This window comes from Arachis ipaensis, chromosome B6 (genome assembly GCF_059453495.1).
Source record: "Arachis ipaensis isolate K30076 ecotype BB chromosome B6, ASM5945349v1, whole genome shotgun sequence".
Taxonomy (NCBI): domain Eukaryota; kingdom Viridiplantae; phylum Streptophyta; class Magnoliopsida; order Fabales; family Fabaceae; genus Arachis; species Arachis ipaensis.
In genome coordinates, this window is record NC_142441.1 from 64,241,954 (window position 1) to 64,260,320 (window position 18,367).

The 18,367-nt window shown below is 38.5% G+C and overlaps 1 protein-coding gene across 1 annotated transcript; it reads right to left on the minus strand.

The window, feature by feature from the left end:
* Positions 1 to 15,119: 15,119 nt before the first annotated feature.
* On the minus strand, positions 15,120 to 17,394 carry LOC107648773 (uncharacterized). Its single transcript, XM_016352594.3, has 2 exons — positions 15,856 to 17,394; positions 15,120 to 15,705 (listed from the first exon to the last, which is right to left on the minus strand). The coding sequence occupies exons 1-2, from the start codon at positions 16,850 to 16,852 to the stop codon at positions 15,254 to 15,256; spliced, it is 1,449 nt and encodes a 482-aa protein (XP_016208080.1). The 5' UTR covers positions 16,853 to 17,394; the 3' UTR covers positions 15,120 to 15,253.
* Positions 17,395 to 18,367: the final 973 nt, after the last annotated feature.

An 18,367-nucleotide genomic window follows, 5' to 3' on the forward strand; every position in this document is an offset into this window, starting at 1 on the left:
TTCAAGGACAGGCTACAGGAGACAAGGATAGCTAATATACATATGGACGAACAGTTTAAGCAAACAAAGCAGCAGCTATCAAGGCAAATAGCAGAAGAATGCCAAGCAGTTCAATTAAGAAGTGGGAAAACATTAAATACCCCACCTCAAGGCATCAAAAATTCAAGAAATGAGCGACCCACCAAAGATTCACCTGAGGACAGTAAGAGCCCAGGGAAAAATAATTCTGGCACTAAAACGCCAGAAAATGGGTGGAAGGCTGGCGCTGAACGCCCAGACCATGCCCAAAACTGGCGTTCAGCGCCAGAAACAAGGCAGGATTGGCGTTCAACGCCAGAAATGGGCAAGAATCTGGCGTTGAACGCCCAAATGAGGCAGAATCCAGCGTTGAACGCCCAAAATGGGCACATTTCTGGCGTTCAGGCGCCAGGAACAGACAGTGAGCTGGCGTCTAACGTCACTCCAGCTTCTGACTCTGGCACTCAATTGCCAGTGAGGGATCAGACACACACAAGTGCTGATAACAACCCCTCTAAAAAGGCTTCTGTAACCACTAAGGTTGAGGAATATAAAGCCAAGATACCTTATCCTCAAAAACTCTGGAAAGAGGAGCAGGATAAGCAATTTGCTCGCTTTGCAGATTATCTAAGGACTCTTGAAATAAAGATTCCATTTGCAGAGGCACTTGAGCAAATACCTTCTTATGCCAAGTTCATGAAAGAGATCTTGAGTCATAAAAAGGAGTGGAGAGAAACAGAAAGAGTTCTCCTCACTGAAGAATGCAGTGCAGTCATTCTGAAAAGCTTTCCTGAAAAGCTTAAAGACCCTGGGAGTTTTCTGATACCATGCATATTAGAAGGTGATTGCACCAAGACAGCTTTATGCGATCTTGGGGCAAGCATCAACCTGATACCTGCATCCACTATCAGGAAGCTTGGCTTAACTGAAGAAGTTAAACCAACCCGGATATGTCTCCAACTTGCTGATGGTTCCACTAAATACCCATCAGGCGTGATTGAGGACATGATTGTCAGAGTTGGGCCATTCGCCTTTCCTACTGACTTTGTTGTGCTGGAAATGGAGGAGCACAAGAGTGCTACTCTCATTCTAGGAAGACCCTTCCTAGCAACTGGACGATCCCTCATTGATGTCCAACAGGGGGAAATAACCCTGAGAGTCAATGATGATGAGTTCAAGTTGAACGCTGTCAAAGCCATGCAGCATCCAGACACATCAACAGACTGCATGAAAGTTGATCTCATTGACTCTTTGGTAGAAGAGATCAACATGGCTGAGAGTCTCAAATCAGAGTTGGAAGACATCTTTAAAGATGTTCAGCCTGATTTGGAGGATTCAGAGGACATGAAAGAGCCTCTGAACTTTCTTCTGAAAGAGGAAAAACCTCCTAAACCCGAGCTCAAGCCACTACCACCATCCTTAAAATATGCATTTCTGAGAGAAGGTGACACTTTTCCAGTGATCATAAGCTCTGCTTTAAATTCACAGGAAGAGGAGGCACTTATTCAAGTGCTAAGGACACACAAGACAGCTCTTGGGTGGTCCATAGGTGACCTCAAGGGCATAAGCCCAGCTAGATGCATGCACAAAATCCTATTGGAGGATAATGCCAAACCAGTGGTTCAACCATAGAGGCGGCTAAATCCAGCCATGAAGGAAGTGGTGCAGAAAGAGGTCACCAAATTACTAGAGGCTGGGATTATTTATCCTATTTCTGATAGCCCCTGGGTGAGCCCTGTTCAAGTCGTCCCAAAAAAGGGAGGCATGACAGTGATTCATAATGAAAAAAATGAACTGGTTCCTACAAGAACAGTTACAGGGTGGCGCATGTGTATTGACTACAGAAGGCTCAATACAGCCACCAGAAAGGATCATTTTCCTTTACCATTCATAGACCAGATGCTAGAGAGACTAGCAGGTCATGATTATTACTGCTTTTTGGATGGCTATTCAGGCTACAACCAAATTGCAGTGGATCCCCAGGATCAAGAGAAAACAGCATTCACATGTCCATCTGGAGTGTTTGCTTATAAAAGGATGCCCTTTGGGCTATGTAATGCGCCTGCAACCTTCCAGAGATGCATGCTCTCTATTTTCTCTGACATGGTGGAAAAATTTCTGGAAGTCTTCATGGATGACTTCTCAGTATATGGAGACTCATTCAGCTCCTGTCTTGATCACTTGAAACTTGTTCTGAAAAGATGCCAAGAGACCAACCTAGTTTTGAACTGGGAAAAGTGTCACTTCATGGTGACTGAAGGAATTGTTCTTGGGCATAAAATCTCAAACAAGGAAATAGAGGTGGATCAAGCAAAAATAGAGGTAATTGAGAAATTACCACCACCTGCCAATGTTAAGGCAATCAGAAGCTTTCTGGGGCATGCAGGATTCTATAGGAGGTTTATAAAGGATTTTTCAAAAATCGCAAAACCTCTAAGCAATCTGCTAGCTGCTGACACGCCATTTGTGTTTGACACAGCATGCCTGCAGGCGTTTGAAACACTGAAAGCTAAGCAGGTCACAGTACCAGTTATTTCTGCACCAGACTGGACATTACCATTCGAGCTAATGTGTGATGCCAGTGATCATACCATTGGTGCAGTATTGGGACAGAGGCATGACAAGCTTCTGCATGTCATTTATTATGCTAGTCGCGTTTTAAATGATGCCCAGAAAAACTACACAACCACAGAAAAGGAATTACTTGCAGTGGTTTACGCCATTGACAAGTTCAGATCCTACTTAGTAGGATCAAAGGTGATTGTGTACACTGACCATGCTGCTCTTAAGTATCTACTCACAAAGCAGGATTCAAAACCCAGGCTCATCAGATGGGTATTGCTTCTGCAAGAGTTTGATATAGAAATAAGAGACAGAAAAGGGACAGAGAACCAAGTAGCTGATCATCTGTCCCGGATAGAGCCAGTGGAAGGGACGTCCCTCCCCTTTCTTGAGATCTCTGAGACGTTCCCTGATGAGCATCTATTTGCCATTCAGGAAGCACCATGGTTTGCCAATATTGCAAAATATAAAGCTGCCAGGTTCATACCCAAGGAGTACAATAGAATACAAAAGAAGAAATTAGTTACTGATGCAAAGTACTACTTGTGGGATGAACCCTATCTCTTTAAGAGATGTGCAGACGGAATTATCCGTAGGTGTGTCCCCAGAGAGGAAGCACAGAGAATCCTATGGCATTGCCACGGATCTCAATATGGAGGCCATTTCGGAGGTGAGCGAACAGCCACCAAGGTCCTCCAATGTGGCTTTTATTGGCCCACACTCTATAAAGATTCCCGAGAGTTTGTACGTAATTGTGACAGTTGCCAAAGAGCTGGCAATCTGCCTCATGGTTACGCCATGCCTCAACAAGGAATCTTGGAAATTGAGTTGTTTGACGTATGGGGAATTGACTTCATGGGACCTTTTCCACCATCATATTCAAACACTTATATTCTGGTGGCAGTTGACTATGTATCAAAATGGGTTGAGGCTATTGCCACACCCACCAATGATACTAAAACAGTGTTGAAGTTCCTCCAGAAACATATCTTTAGCATGTTTGGTGTCCCTAGAGTGTTAATCAGTGATGGGGGCACTCACTTCTGCAATAAACAGCTTTACTCTGCCATGGTTCGGTATGGAATTCGCCACAAAGTGGCCACTCCATATCATCCACAAACCAATGGGCAAGCTGAAGTCTCTAACAGAGAATTAAAGAGAATCCTGGAACGGACTGTAAATACCCGTAGAAAGGATTGGGCAAGGAGCTTGGATGATGCTCTGTGGGCTTACAGAACAGCATTCAAGACCCCTATAGGGACCTCTCCATACCAACTCGTGTATGGTAAGGCATGCCACTTGCCCGTGGAACTGGAACATAAGGCCTACTGGGCAACCAGATTCCTAAACTTAGATGCCAAATTAGCAGGAGAAAAACGATTGCTCCAGCTAAATGAGCTAGAGGAATTCAGATTCACAGCTTTCGAAAATGCCAAGCTTTATAAAGAAAAATAAAAAAAATGGCATGACAGAAAGCTGTCATCTAGAATCTTTGAACCAGGACAGAAGGTCCTGTTGTTTAACTCTAGACTCAGGCTATTCCCCGGGAAACTGAAATCCCGGTGGAGGGGACCATACGTGATTACAAGTGTGTCACCATATGGTTACGTGGAGCTTCAAGATATTGATTCTGATAAGAAGTTCATTGTCAATGGACAAAGAATCAAGCATTATCTTGAAAGCAACATTGAGCAAGAATGCTCAAGGCTGAAGCTAGATTAAAAGCTCAGCAAGGTCCAGCTAAAGACAATAAAGAAGCGCTTGCTGGGAGGCAACCCAGCCATGGGGCATTAATCCTCTAAGCATTTTGCCCTATTTTTCTTTTTTTATTTGTTTATATAAAGTTTACTGACACTAAGGTAAAGAATCATTTGTATAAGTTTACAGGGCTACAGAAGGAATCTGCACACAAAACAGAGATAGGGAGCTCACTGGCAAGAAAACGCCAGTAAAGGCCATTTTTGGGCGTTCAGCGCCCAAAATGGGCATCCAGTGGGCGCTGAACGCCAGTAAGGATAGCTATCTGGCGTTCAACACCAGAAAAGGGCAACAACTGGGCGTTGAACGCCCAGGAGAGCAGCATTTGGGCGTTGAACGCCCAAAACAGACAGTGTTTGGGCGTTCAAACGCTAGGATGGTGAGGAGGAGCTCTCCTTCTACCCATCTCCTTTCTTTTCTTTTGCTTGAGGACAAGCAAAGCTCTAAGTTTGGTGTGCTTATCCGTGATCACTAAGATCATGGCCCCTAAAGGAAAACAACCCACTCCAAGAAGCAAGGACCAAGCACCTCACAGACTAGAGGAACATCCACTTCCAAACCTCAAGGTTGTTGAGTTCTAATCTTAGCCTTAACTCTGTGATAATTGTTCTTATTTTAGTTTTACCTTAGGAGTCATATAATAGTAATTAGTATCTATTTTGATTTTATCTCCAATTAAGTTATAGTCTATTTTTCTCATCATCATTTAACATGAATAAAATAGTAGATCTTTTGAATAAGAGGCAATAAAATTTCGAGTTTTTAATAAGAGAAATTCTAATTAGTTACATGTGGTGGCAATGCTTTCTGTCAACAGTGCATATGTCTTTTGAATTTGTTGTTTAAGACTGTTAAATATGTTGGCTCTTGAAAGAATGGTGAACATGAGACATGTTATTGATAATCTGAAAAATCATAAAAATGATTCTTGAAGCAAGAAAAAGCAGCAAAGAACAAAGCTTGCAGAAAAAAAATAGAGAAAGAAAAAGAGAAAGCAAGCAGAAAAAGCCAAAGCTCTTAAAACCAAAAGGCAAGAGCAAAAAGCCAAATATCCCTTAAAACCAAAAGGCAAGGGTAACAAAAAAGGGGATCCCAAGGCTTTGAGCATCAGTGGATAGGAGGGCCTAAGGGAATAAAATCCTGGCCTAAGCGGCTAAACCAAGCTGTCCCTAACCATGTGCTTGTGGCGTGAAGGTGTCAAGTGAAAACTTGAGACTGAGCGGTTAAAGTCAAGGTCCAAAGCAAAAAGAAGAGTGTGCTTAAGAACTCTGGACACCGCTAATTGGGGACTTTAGCAAAGCTGAGTCACAATCTAAAAGGTTCACCCAATTATGTGTCTGTGGCATTTATGTATCCGGTGGTAATACTGGAAAACAAAGTGCTTAGGGCCACGGCCAAGACTCATGAAATAGCTGTGTTCAAGAATCATCATACTGAAATAGGATACTCAATAACACTATCTGAATTCTAAGTTCCTATAGATGCCAATCACTCTGAGCTTCAATGGATAAAGTGAGATGCCAAAACTGTTCAGAAGCAAAAAGCTACTAGTCCCGCTCATCTAATTAGAATCTGAGCTTCACTCAAAACTCTGAGATATTATTGCTTCTCAACCTATTAGTCTTCTATTTTATTTGTCTAGTTGCTTGAGGACAAGCAACAGTTTAAGTTTGGTGTTGTGATGAGCGGATATTTTATACGCTTTTTGGGGTTAATTTCATATAGTTTTTAGGATATTTTAGTTAGTTTTTAGTTTAATTCCATTAGTTTTTAGAAAAAATTCATATTTCTGGACTTTACTATGAGTTATGTGTTTTTCTGTAATTTCAGGTATTTTTCTGGCTGAAATTGAAGGAGCTGAGCAAAAATCTGATTCAGGCTGAAAAAGGACTGCTGATGCTGTTGGATTCTGACCTCCCTGCACTCAAAGTGGATTTTCTGGAGCTACAGAACTCGAAATGGCATGCTTCCAATTGCGTTGGAAAGTAGACATCCAGGGCTTTCCAGCAATATATAATAGTCCATACTTTGCACAAGAATAGACGACGTAAACTGGCGTTCAACGCCAGTCCTCTGCCCAATTATGGCGTCCAGCGCCAGAAAAGGATCAAAAGCTGGAGTTGAACGCCCAAACTGGCATAAAAACTGGCGTAAAACTCCACAAATGGCCTCTGCACGTGAATTGCTTAAGTCTCAGCCCCAGCACACACCAAGTGGGCCCCAGAAGTGGATCTCTGCATCATCCATCATAGTTATCCAATTTTTGTAAACCTAGGCTACTAGTTTAGTATTTAAACAACTTTTAGAGACTTATTTTGTATCTCATGACATTTCAGATCAAAACTTTGTATTCTCTGATGGCATGAGTCTCTAAACCCCATTGTTGGGGGTGAGGAGCTCTGCTGTGTCTCGATGAATTAATGCAAGTATTTCTGTTTTCCATTCAAACACACTTGTTCCTATCTAAGATGTTCATTCGCGCTTAACTGTGATGAAGGTGATGATCTGTGACATTCATCACCTTCCTCAACCCACGAACGTGTGCCTGACAACCACCTCCGTTCTATATCCGATTGAATGAGTATCTCTTAGATTCCTTAATCAGAATCTCCGTGGTATAAGCTAGAACTGATGGCGGCATTCATGAGAATCCGGAAAGTCTAAACCTTGTCTGTGGTATTCCGAGTAGGATTCAAGGATTGAATGACTGTGACGAGCTTCAAACTCCTGAAGGCTGGGCGTTAGTGACAGACGCAAAAGGATAGTAAATCCTATTCCATCCGGATCGAGAACCAACCGGTGATTAGCCGTGCTGTGACAGAGCGTGTGAGCGTAGTTTTCACTGGAAGGATGGAAGGTAGCCATTGACAACGGTGATCCACTAACACACAGCTTGCCATAGGAGGACGTGCGTGCGTGAATCAGAAGACAGAGGAAAGCAGAGATTCAGAAGACAAAGCATCTCCAAAACTCCAACATATTCTCCATTACTGCACAACAAGTAACCTTTAATTTATGCTCTCTTGGTTATTCACAATTCAACTGATAAACATAATTGACTTCCTGACTAAGATTTACAAAATAACCATAGATTGCTTCAATCCAACAATCTCCGTGGGATTCGACCCTTACTCACGTAAGGTATTACTTGGACGACCCAGTGCACTTGCTGGTTAGTGGTACGAGTTGTGAAAAGTGTGATTCACAATTTGTGCACCAACTATCAATTCACCATAACCATTTGAATCCGCCTTATTGAGATTTGCAAGATAACCATAGCTTGCTTCAAGCCGACAATCTCCGTGGGATCGACCCTTACTCACGTAAGGTTTATTACTTGGACGACCCAGTGCACTTGCTGGTTAGTTGTGCGAAGTTGTGAAAAAGAACTAAGATTATGAACTTGCGTATTAAGTTTTTGGCGCCGTTACCAAGGAATGAACAATCACGATTTCGTGCACCAGGCTTGTAACGCACGCTCCATAGCCTGGAACCAATTATCCGCATTAGTAGGGTTGGTCAAACCTCTGAAAGTCGCTCCCAAGTCATTATTGTTTCCTTCCCCATTTCCATTCCCGTTTCCATTACCGTTTCCGTTTCCCGCCAGTTGACCTAACCTCTGCACAGCTTGCAAAGTCGCAGCAGCATTTGCCTCCATGGTATTAGCAAGATTAGCCATTGCCGCCATGAACTCGGCATGGTTATTGGCCAGTCGGTCATTCTCAGTTCCTCTCCGTGTACGAGTACGACCTCATCCGCGAGTAGCCATTAGGGTTCTTGTCTACATCAAACAGTCGATATCAAGGTGATCAGTCTTAATATCAAAAGCCTAGTGCTTCAATTATCCCAAAAAGGAACTCACAAACAAGCATGATATGTATATATCAAACAGATAATCTAAATAGCATCAAAGAAAAGACACAGAGTATGCAATGAAGAAAAATCAGTACATCCCTCAGGCTCACGAGGATGAACCGCTCTGATACCACTAAATATAAGATCCTAATTACGCTAAGCCTTACCTCGCACCATAAAGCAAAGGTTAATCAAAGGTTACAACAAGTCTAAAGCTCATACGAATTTATATATAGAAAGAAATAATAATTCTAGAAGCCCCATGAAGAAATAAGCTCAAAAACAGAGTTCCAAAAGCGCAAAACGTTCACACGAAGCTACAATAATCGAGGCACAAGATATACGTACAGATATCAAGACATATATATAGATATATCAAAGTATAATAGTCAGAAGGATCTAGCCACCGCCTGCGGAGTTTAAGTCAGCTAGTTATATACAGACATACAGAGTTTTGAAAGTAAAACAACTTATACAATATTTCTCTCAAAATAAGCCTCTAAGGCAAATATAAATACGAAAGTGAGAGAAGCTAAACAAAATAATCAAAAGACTCCAAAACATAGCAAAGATCCTCCGCTTTGTCTCCATCAAGCAACTCACCGAGGTGGGTTGCGACCTGTATCTGAAAAACAACAACAGAGTATGGAACAAGAACCGGAAGTTCTCAGTATGGTAACAGTGCCCAGTGATGTAAGATATAAGACTTCCGGATGTCAAAGGCAATCCTAGAACTTCATATCCATCACAAGATTCAAGCTTAAAACATAAATAAATTTAAAACCTTAACTTTAAAACTACAATGAAAAAGAGTAATCTAACTTAGTGGATGTTTAAATCTACCAATTATCCGTTGTCCCATAGCCTTCGCCAGCCTAACCGCCATACAATCCCATCGCCACCGCCTTCCGAACCTCCTCAATCTCATTAGAAAACACAAGTAATAACAATGCAAGTAAAGCACAAGTATAAGCATGGATATCAAGTAATTCAGTAAGCAAATAGGCATGTTATGCAATTAGGCAAACAATACAAGTAGGAAAAGCAAACAAACAAATAGAATATGCACATGATAAATGCCTATCTTATTTGGCTGTGATATCACATTGTCGGTTCAACTGCCAACACGACACATCTCCATGGAGATGTCGCCCTTCGGTCTCAGAATGGGAACCCCCGATATATCGTGTCCAGAACACGGTCCAGGATATAGTGCCTGCACACTCTAGTAATTCCGAAGGTGTGCAAGTGGGATACTCCTACCACGGACCTCACATCTCAACGTAAGCGGGACTAACCACTGCCCTTACGCCGCCGCCACGACCTCGACAAGCAGGATTAACCACCGTCCTTTCCAGGTGCATAGCGTCTCAACAATCTCATGTTAAAAATATTACATCAGTGGTTTTTAGAAATTATTTTATTCGATACTCATTAGTCCACAATTTCCACAACTCATTTCGTCAGTCATCAATATAGCACTTCAGCATCTCACTAAACAACTCTGTCCTCAATACTCCAGAAACCTAAAACTCCATTTTCTAAATTCATATAGAAATTCTCTAAAATAATTCACTAACTTATCTTTAACGATATTAGAACCTAATTATTAGATAATACTTTAAATTAGCCTTTGAAAGGATTTCAGAAAGTAGGAGAACCTTCAAAAATAGAGAAAAATTATGTTTCAGCAAAACAGGGGTCTTGCATATGCAAGCCCCTACCTCGCGTACGCATGCTGTTGAAAAAAAGGGTGGTCAGGTACGCAACCCCCTGCTCGCGTACGCGAGTGTCCGAACATGAATGGGTTGCTCCTGTTGTGTGTTACAGTTTGCGTACGCAAGGGTTCATTTTTGAATAGTTCGCATACGCATGCAGTGTCCGCATACGCGAGATGCCTAACCCGAATGGTTTGGTCGTGTCGCAAGCATTGGGTTGCGTACCAAGGGTTAAAAAGCCTTCTATCTCACGTACGCAGGTAGTGTTCGCGTACGCATGTTACCCAATCCGAATGGATTGGTCACGTTGCATGCACCCTGTCGCGTACGCAGCCCACACCAGACTTAGAAAATTTTTAAATGTTGCAGAATTCAGTTTTTGGAACCAGACTTTAAACAGTCATAACTTCCTCTATAAAAATCCAATTTCTTCAAACTTTATATCAATTTAAAGTTCTCAAAGCATCCTTTAATTTAAAATAAAGTTCATTTAATTTCAAGTTTCGAGGATCAAGTTATGCTCCTTCAAAGTTCACCAAAAAATGGTTAACCAAAAACAACAAGGTTCTCAACTTTCCAAAATTCACAACCAAAACCAAATCAAAACCAAATATACTACACCCAAGATAGTTTCAAATTGACTGAATATTATTCATACACCTTCTATGTCATTCCTTATCCTACAAATATACAATTTCATTCATTTCATCCACAAATTCTCGCTCAATGCATCATTCCACTATCCTTAACTTTCACCACATCAATAAGCATCGAAATTCACTATAAAAACTCCAAATCATCATGTTCAAGCCTCATTCCAATAAAGAATAACAATATCAAAGTGTAACATCACAATTCATCAAATCAACAACACCATCGTACATTATCAAATCCAACAATCAATTCAATCCTATCTTAAAGTCCACTAGCCTAAGTGTCTAGAAATATTATATATTACATAGAGGAAAGTGAAACCATACCTTGGCCGATTCTCAATATGCCGAAAACCAAAGATTGAGTCCAAACAAGCTTCCAATCACCAACAAATCACTAACTCACATTCCAAGCTCCAAATCAACTCAAACAAGTGCAAGAACTTAACTAAAATCATATAAATTACCATAAATCAATACCTAGGATTTCTACACAAATTTACAAGGTAAAGAGTTTCCTTACCTTTTTCGATGGTGTTTGGGGCACAAACTACCAATAGCCCAACCTTAGAGACCACCTAATCAATCAAAACACAAAAATTCACTTAAAACTAAAACCTAAATTTTTGAATTTCTTAGGGCAGAGGAAAGAAGATAAAATTTCAAAATCTTACCTACAAAATAGAACTAACGGGCTCGGCGAGAGCTTTGTGTAGCCGCTAACGGCACGCGAATCAGAGTACCATAGATCGAGTCGTGGCCACCGGAAGTGGAGGATGAATAGTGTTTTCTCTCTTCTCCTCTCTTCTCACTTCAACTGATGTGTGTTGTGTTTTAGTGAAGAATGAGGCTGAATGAGTTCATTTAATGAACTTATATATGTTGGGCTTGGGCCCAACTTGGACTCGGTCCAACCCGTTAGCGTCTTTGACCCGTTTGGCCCAATTTTGGGACAAACCTTTAAAATTAGTATCTGGTTTTCAATTCTAAATGTTTTCCTAAGATTTTCTACTATTTTTAGTATTCACACAGAGTATCGGACAGACTTAAGCCAGTATTGTCGGTTAATTTACCGATTAGCATTTTTACGTGGTTTTTCGCAGAAAATTATATTTTCTAATTCAGAAAAATCTACTAAGTCCAAATATCATATTTAAATTTCCTAATTAATATTCTAAATTTTTGGATCCTATTTTGGGAAATTTAATTATTTAATTTAATTAAGCGGTTAATTTATCACGGTTCTTAAAAAAAGCAATTAAAAAAAATAAAAAATGTCTAATCTAGTTAATCAACCAACTGGTAGTTTGTTAATCACAATTAATTCAACGGTGCCAAAAATTTGATATGGAATTTACAATTCAATGTTCTGTAGAACTACTGGCAAGTGCATCCGGTCGTATCAAGTAATAAAACTCACTATGAGTGAGGTCGATCCCACGAGGATTAAAGGATTAAGCAAACAGTAGTTGATTGATTATTCTAGTTAGACGGTTCAATTTTGAATGATAATCAATTAAATGACAAGAAGTAAATGACTTGAAATTAAATGAAAGCAATAAAGAACAAGAAAGTAAATGACAGAAATGTAAAGTGTTGGAAGGTAAAGTGCAATAAAGTAAATAATTGGAAATGTAAAGTACTAGGAATTAAAGTGCAGGAAAGTAAATGACCATAAAGTAAACAACAAGAACTAAAACTTAAAATGAGCATTGAGATCAAAAGATATTGCATTCTGAGGATCAATAATTTCCATCTCCTCTTCAATCATGTAATCATTGATCTCTTGGAAAATCATAAGTAATTAAACCTCAATCTCTTGGTGATTTGATTTCTCTTAACTTGATCAATTGTCAATCTCTTGATCTAATTGCTCATGAGAAGAGATGAAGAATGGTCTTTAATTTAGAGCCACACAACCCTCAAGATCTTAATTTATAGTGATTACATCTCACACATCAAGCTATGAATTATCAATCAAGAGAAGTGTGTGAGAAGAGCCTCAAACTAAATGCTATGAATCCTTTCTCAAGCTCATCATAGTATTCTAATAGATCTAATCCCTCTCTCGATATAATTAGATCTTTGAAGAAGAAAGACTCTCTCTAAAGAAGCAATGAAAGAAAAATTGAAGATGAAGAATGAAAACGCTGAGAATCTTCGGTTCTCATAGCATATGTTTTTTTTTCAGATGCAGGTCGCAACCCACCTCGGTGAGTTAGCGGACATGGTAACAGAGTGGAGGATGTCTTCTCTTTTATTTTATTCTGATTTACTTTTATTATAGTTGTGCTCTTATCTTTTCTATAAATATAACTTGTTACCTTAGAGGCTTTGCTTTAAACTTCGAGAGATAGGAAGTAAACCTTTTATAAAACTCTGTTGTATTTCTTGACTGGTCGGTCTAAACTTCACATGTTATGACTAGTTCCTTTTGTATATCACATATATATTTTACTTTATTTATTTATTAGCTATTACCTTAAATATTGGGGCTTTAATATATATATATATATATATATATATATATATATATATATGTTCTGTTCTTATCGTGCTTACGCGTTTGGTTATCGTGTGTGAACGCTACGGACTTTGAAATTTGGCTTTATGCGACTTTGAGTTTTTATTCATTCATCGGGCTTCTAGTACTATTATTTCTTTCTATATAGATAGTATTATATGAGCTTTAAAACTGTCGTGACACTTTATTATCATTCACTTTACGGCTAGAGATAATACTTAGGATGAGAGGGTGTTACAATTATCCTATGCAGGTAAGTGTCAGCAAAATCTAGCATGTCATAGTTGATAACTATGTTAATCCATTCTATGACAATACTCCTTCCTACTAAGTCTGTTGCCACAAGAATCCTTTGCCTCCCTTCTTGAAGCCTTTGTATGTTTTCAACCTGAAATACAAATTGCATGTTGTCAAAAAGATACTATTCACTTGATAGGTTGAAATAGAAAAGCACGCAAATATATCAAATAGATATAAATTAATCTAGTGAGCAAACTGCTAAGTCCTAATCTCCTAGATTAGAGAAAGATCTAGCAAAGAGAAAATAGGTAAACAAAAAAGGTTAACTATTAGAAGAACTCAACACAATGTAATTACAAAATTTAAAATTGTTCAAGAGTTCGAATATTATTTCATTGATGAATATCATGCCTACAGAAATTTCTTACAAAGCTTGAAATTATAGATAAATAGATCGTAATATTTATATAAAAAAGAACATGTAAGCAATTATTATTTCAATTACCTATTTGCAATCCAATTAACAATTTTGGACCAAATTAAATTGCATAAAGCAAAGAAAAAATGGAATAAAAGCCTAATCTCAGAAATCAAGTTTGCAAGAGAGCGAAAAGAACAACTACAACAATGATACTTGAACGACGTTGTTAAGAGTTTAGAAAAAATAGAAAAAAAGACCGGGTGAGAGAGAAAGAGACCTGAGAATGGAGACCTAAGGATGGTGGCGCTGCTTGTGGCAATGCTTCAAAGGTCGGCAACGGCAGACGAAGAAAATGGAACACTCAATAAGACAGTAACGCTTAGGAGGCACAACAACACCGACGGAATGAGAAAGAAGCAAAAGGCCAAAAGCCCTTGCTTGGGTTACAGTAGGGGTGCACAGACCCGGCCCGGCCCGATCCCGAACACTTTAAGGGCTAATTTGATGTGATTTCATCGGGTTTAGGGTCGGGTAAGGGTCTCAAAAATAGACCCGGTCATTATTTCGGATCGGGTCCGGGCCATAGCTCGGGTCACCCGAAGTCGGCCCGGTGGCCCGGTCATTATACACAATTAATATTTTGTGTTATTAGTGATGGATAATGACTATTCATATATAGAATTTAAGTATTGTAAACCTTAATATTTTGTGTTATTAGTCATTATATGACTATAAGTTAATGTTTTATGTTTAGAATGCATAAGACTTTAGACTAATGCATAATATTGTGTTATTTGTATTGATTTAAATATTTGGTATTATTAAACAATATTAGTATTGATTGTGGTTTTGCTTTAGTATTGATTGTGGTTATACTTTAATTTTAAAGAAGGGTTGGTTCTTGTTATATTTTTCTAAGTAAAATTTATCATGTTAAATAATGGTTGAAGTCTTGGAAATTTGGATATTTTTACATGCTAGCTTATAAGAAAGTATCAACGTAATGTAATGTTAACGGCCCGGTTTTCACCCGATATAATTGTGGCCCGAAAGTCTATTGATTTCATCGGGTCTAGGGTCGGGTTCGGATCTAATAAATAGACCCGGTGTATATTTCGGGTCGAATCTGGGTCACATCAAATTCGGCTTCACCCAGCCCATGTGCACCCCTAAGTTACAGGATTTATTTTCTGAAAGAAAGATTTGGGAAAAGAAACAAAGATTCAGTTGTTAATATTTTAAAAAATTATATAATTATCTATTTCAAAAAATAATTTATTTACAAAATAGTTTAACCATACTTAAGGTAATAACCAATTAAAAAATAATACATCAGATAAAATAATTTACATGTTATTTTAAGAAAGATATTTAAGAAAGATAGAGTAAAATTTACCTTATTATTATTATCACATGAAAATTCCTCACAGAAAACATAAAATAGTAGAACAGAAAAATCTCCTAATCTAAGTTGTAAACTCTATCTATTTTGATCTAACTTCACCTAGGTAGAAGAATGTTGCTGCTGTTGCTGGTGCTTGAGGTGATGAAGAGCAGTGAATTCAAGCTCCTTTTGGCGAAGAAGCAAGAGCAACCTCTCATTCTCTAGCCTCCTCCTCTCATTCTCCAGCTTGTCCCTCTCCATGTCCCTCTCCTTCTTGGAACTGAACCGGACCCACTTGAGCCTCTGCTTCTCAAGCTCAAAGGCCTCCACATGGTACCTCACCTGCTGCTCCTCCAGCTGGAGCACCCTCTTCTTCATCCACTGCTTCTTCTCCCATGGATTCTTTCCTCCGTCTTGCAGAACCCCAGCAACCTCGTTGTTCAACTGCTGCATCAATTGAGACGCTGATGTTGATGATGATGTCACACAGAACCCTCCCTTGTTCCTGTGTCTCTTCCTTGACCTCACTACATCATTCTCATCATCCTCTACTTGACCCCTTGAGCCACCACCTACATATATTCCCGCAGTTTTATCAACTATTTATTTATATATAACTAAGTATTTTATTTCATTTATTTTTAATGTATAATTTTGATTTACGAAATATGGTTTCGAAATTTAATATAGAAGCTGATTTATATATGCAAATTATTCGTCACCTTCTCCTGATTCCTCTTCATCCTCGTCAGAGAAATCGTCAGATTCATCGTCCTCCTCGTCATCATCGTCCTCTTTCAGCATCCCAACCCCATTCACCGATGAATGGAAGCATCTCTGCTGTCCCTGCTGATGCTGTGGCGGTTGCGGTTGTTGAATATGTAAAGGTTGTTCTGTTCCCGCCTCAGCCGAGTGTTGCCCGTTACCGCCGGCGGCAGTAACAGCAGCAGCACCACCGCCGTGGCCGCAACTGTTATGGTAAGCACACATTTCCCTAAAGAAAAGGTGCTTAGAATTGAGAAGCTTCCTCACCTCTTCTTTCATCTTTGGCGACAAATCCATGGTTTCCAAAAAGCTCTGATTCTCAACCACCCTACAAGCTGTTCCTTTTCCAAGAATATCGTTGACCCTCTTGTACCTCTTGTTCAAATCATTGAATTTATCTTCACATTGCTGAGGAGAAACGTAGAACCCTTTCTCCATCATAGCCCTCGACACTGATTTCCATTTCCCTTTTTTCTGAAGCAATCCGGTGTTCTTCTTCTTCCCACTTGGATCACCACCGCCGCCTCCTCCTCCTCCTACACCTTCTGAACCAGCTTCGTCTCCGATGTAGTAAACCGCCATTATCAAAAGCCTAACCATGGCGTCGGTCCACTTCATCCTGTGCCATGGCGAGGCCTTCCTCTTCGGGTCACCAGAGCTTTCATCTGCACCGAAACCACCACCAGGTTCATCTTCATCACTGAAGGTGCTGCTCTGTGGTTTCTTGGAAGAATAAGGGTATCCATGTTTCATTGCTTGCTGTGGTTGCTGTTGTTGTTGCTGTTGTGAAGGGTGTGATTCAGTGTCATGGTGTGTAGAATAAACCATTTGAGGAGGAGGATGATGATGATGCAAATTGTTGTGTGGGTTTTGCTGTAATGTGTTATTCTCTATTCCTAGCAATGAAGTGTTTATGCTAGTGTAAATTACACTACCTATTCCATTCGCTTCCATCAAACACCTTACTATGTATATATATAGAAAGACTATTATTATTCCACCAATGTTTCTAAAATATCAATTCTAAAAGGAAATGGTTGTGTTGAGCGCTGAATTAAAGGGTAAAAACAATTTAGAAAAACTAAGATGGACGCGTGTGAGCATGTAAATGTGACAACGTTAACCTCACCTATCATCTAACTAACTAAACTAGGCTTTAGCAACGACACCTTAATTTGTTTGCGTTTGAACGAGGGACAGCGTGGAAGTTATTGGTCTCGAGCTTGTTGAAAGGCTGAAAGTGGCAGAAGTGAAGTCAAAGGAAAGAAGGCCGAGGGAAAAAAATAGCAGAGATGGCAGAATACATAGAAGAAATGAAGGTGGTTTTTGAAGTTTGAAGCATGTTATTATGTAGTAATGTCGGTAATTTGGGACGAACAATGAAGTGTGTAGGGATAGAAAGAGAGAGGGATGTGATTATATAAGAAGATATTAAATGGATTAATAAAATAGTAGAAGATATTAATTAATAAAAGGAAAAGAAATGAAAGGGTCACAAACAAAGTGTGGGGGGAAGCAACTGGTTTTGTTAAGTGTGGTGGCGGAATACTGAATGCTGCCCATGGTTTTGCGTAGAGTGGTGGCATAGCTTTGGAAGCAGGAATCCACAGGTTTTGTTTCAAAACTGAGGAGCACAATGTGCCGTTTTCCAAACACTGGATTTCTTCACTTTGCATACGTGGCCTATCCCATCTTGATCCACTTGGTAACCCATAAATACTCACTGTCACTCTCGCCATTCTCTCTTTTTTTTTCTTGGGTAAATTTATTTTTTCTTTCTCTTCTTTTTAACATTATTCTTGGCTTTTCGTTGAAATTAAGTCAATTTTATTATCTAAAAGTACATTTTAAAGAGTATAATAATTAAAGTATATTAAATTTGATTAGACTCAAATGACTCTCTAAAAAAATGTGTTACACATTTTTATTTTTAAAAAAATTGTTATATTAAAATTTTTGAATTTTATAAAAAGAAAATATATAATTTTTACTTTAATCAAAGTTATTTTTTTATTTGAACAAATAAATTCTTAAAAATATGATAAAAAAAATTTTTATATTATATATCCTACTCTTGTAAAATTCAAAAATCTTAACGTAATAAATCTTTTTTGGAGATAAAAATATTCGATGTAAAATTTTTTAAAAAATTATTTAGGTATATATTCATTAAATTTTTAATATATTTAATATATTAAAATTAATGAAAATAATTTATTAATAATTTTTAGTAAAATAATTTTTTTATAATATATTTAAAATATATCTTTAGAACATATATTCACAATATATTTTTAATTTTTTATATTTTTTCGAAGATAAATAATAAGACAAAATATAAAAAAAATATTAAATTAGAGTATATTTTATCATCATAAATGAAAATTTTATTTTTTTATCTAAAAAAATTTAAAAGAAGGAAAACAATAATAAATAAAAATAAAATATTATTTCAGTTCTTAATGTTTA

What these genes read in the sequence shown, in the direction of transcription:
- LOC107648773 (XM_016352594.3), bottom strand. Translation starts at nt 16,852, where the DNA reads ATGGAAGCGAATGGAATAGGTAGTGTAATTTACACTAGCATAAACACT. An exon ending in TGAAGAGGAATCAGGAGAAG is followed by an intron (nt 15,706 to 15,855) that starts GTGACGAATAAT and finishes GAATATATGTAG; the next exon opens with GTGGTGGCTCAAGGGGTCAA.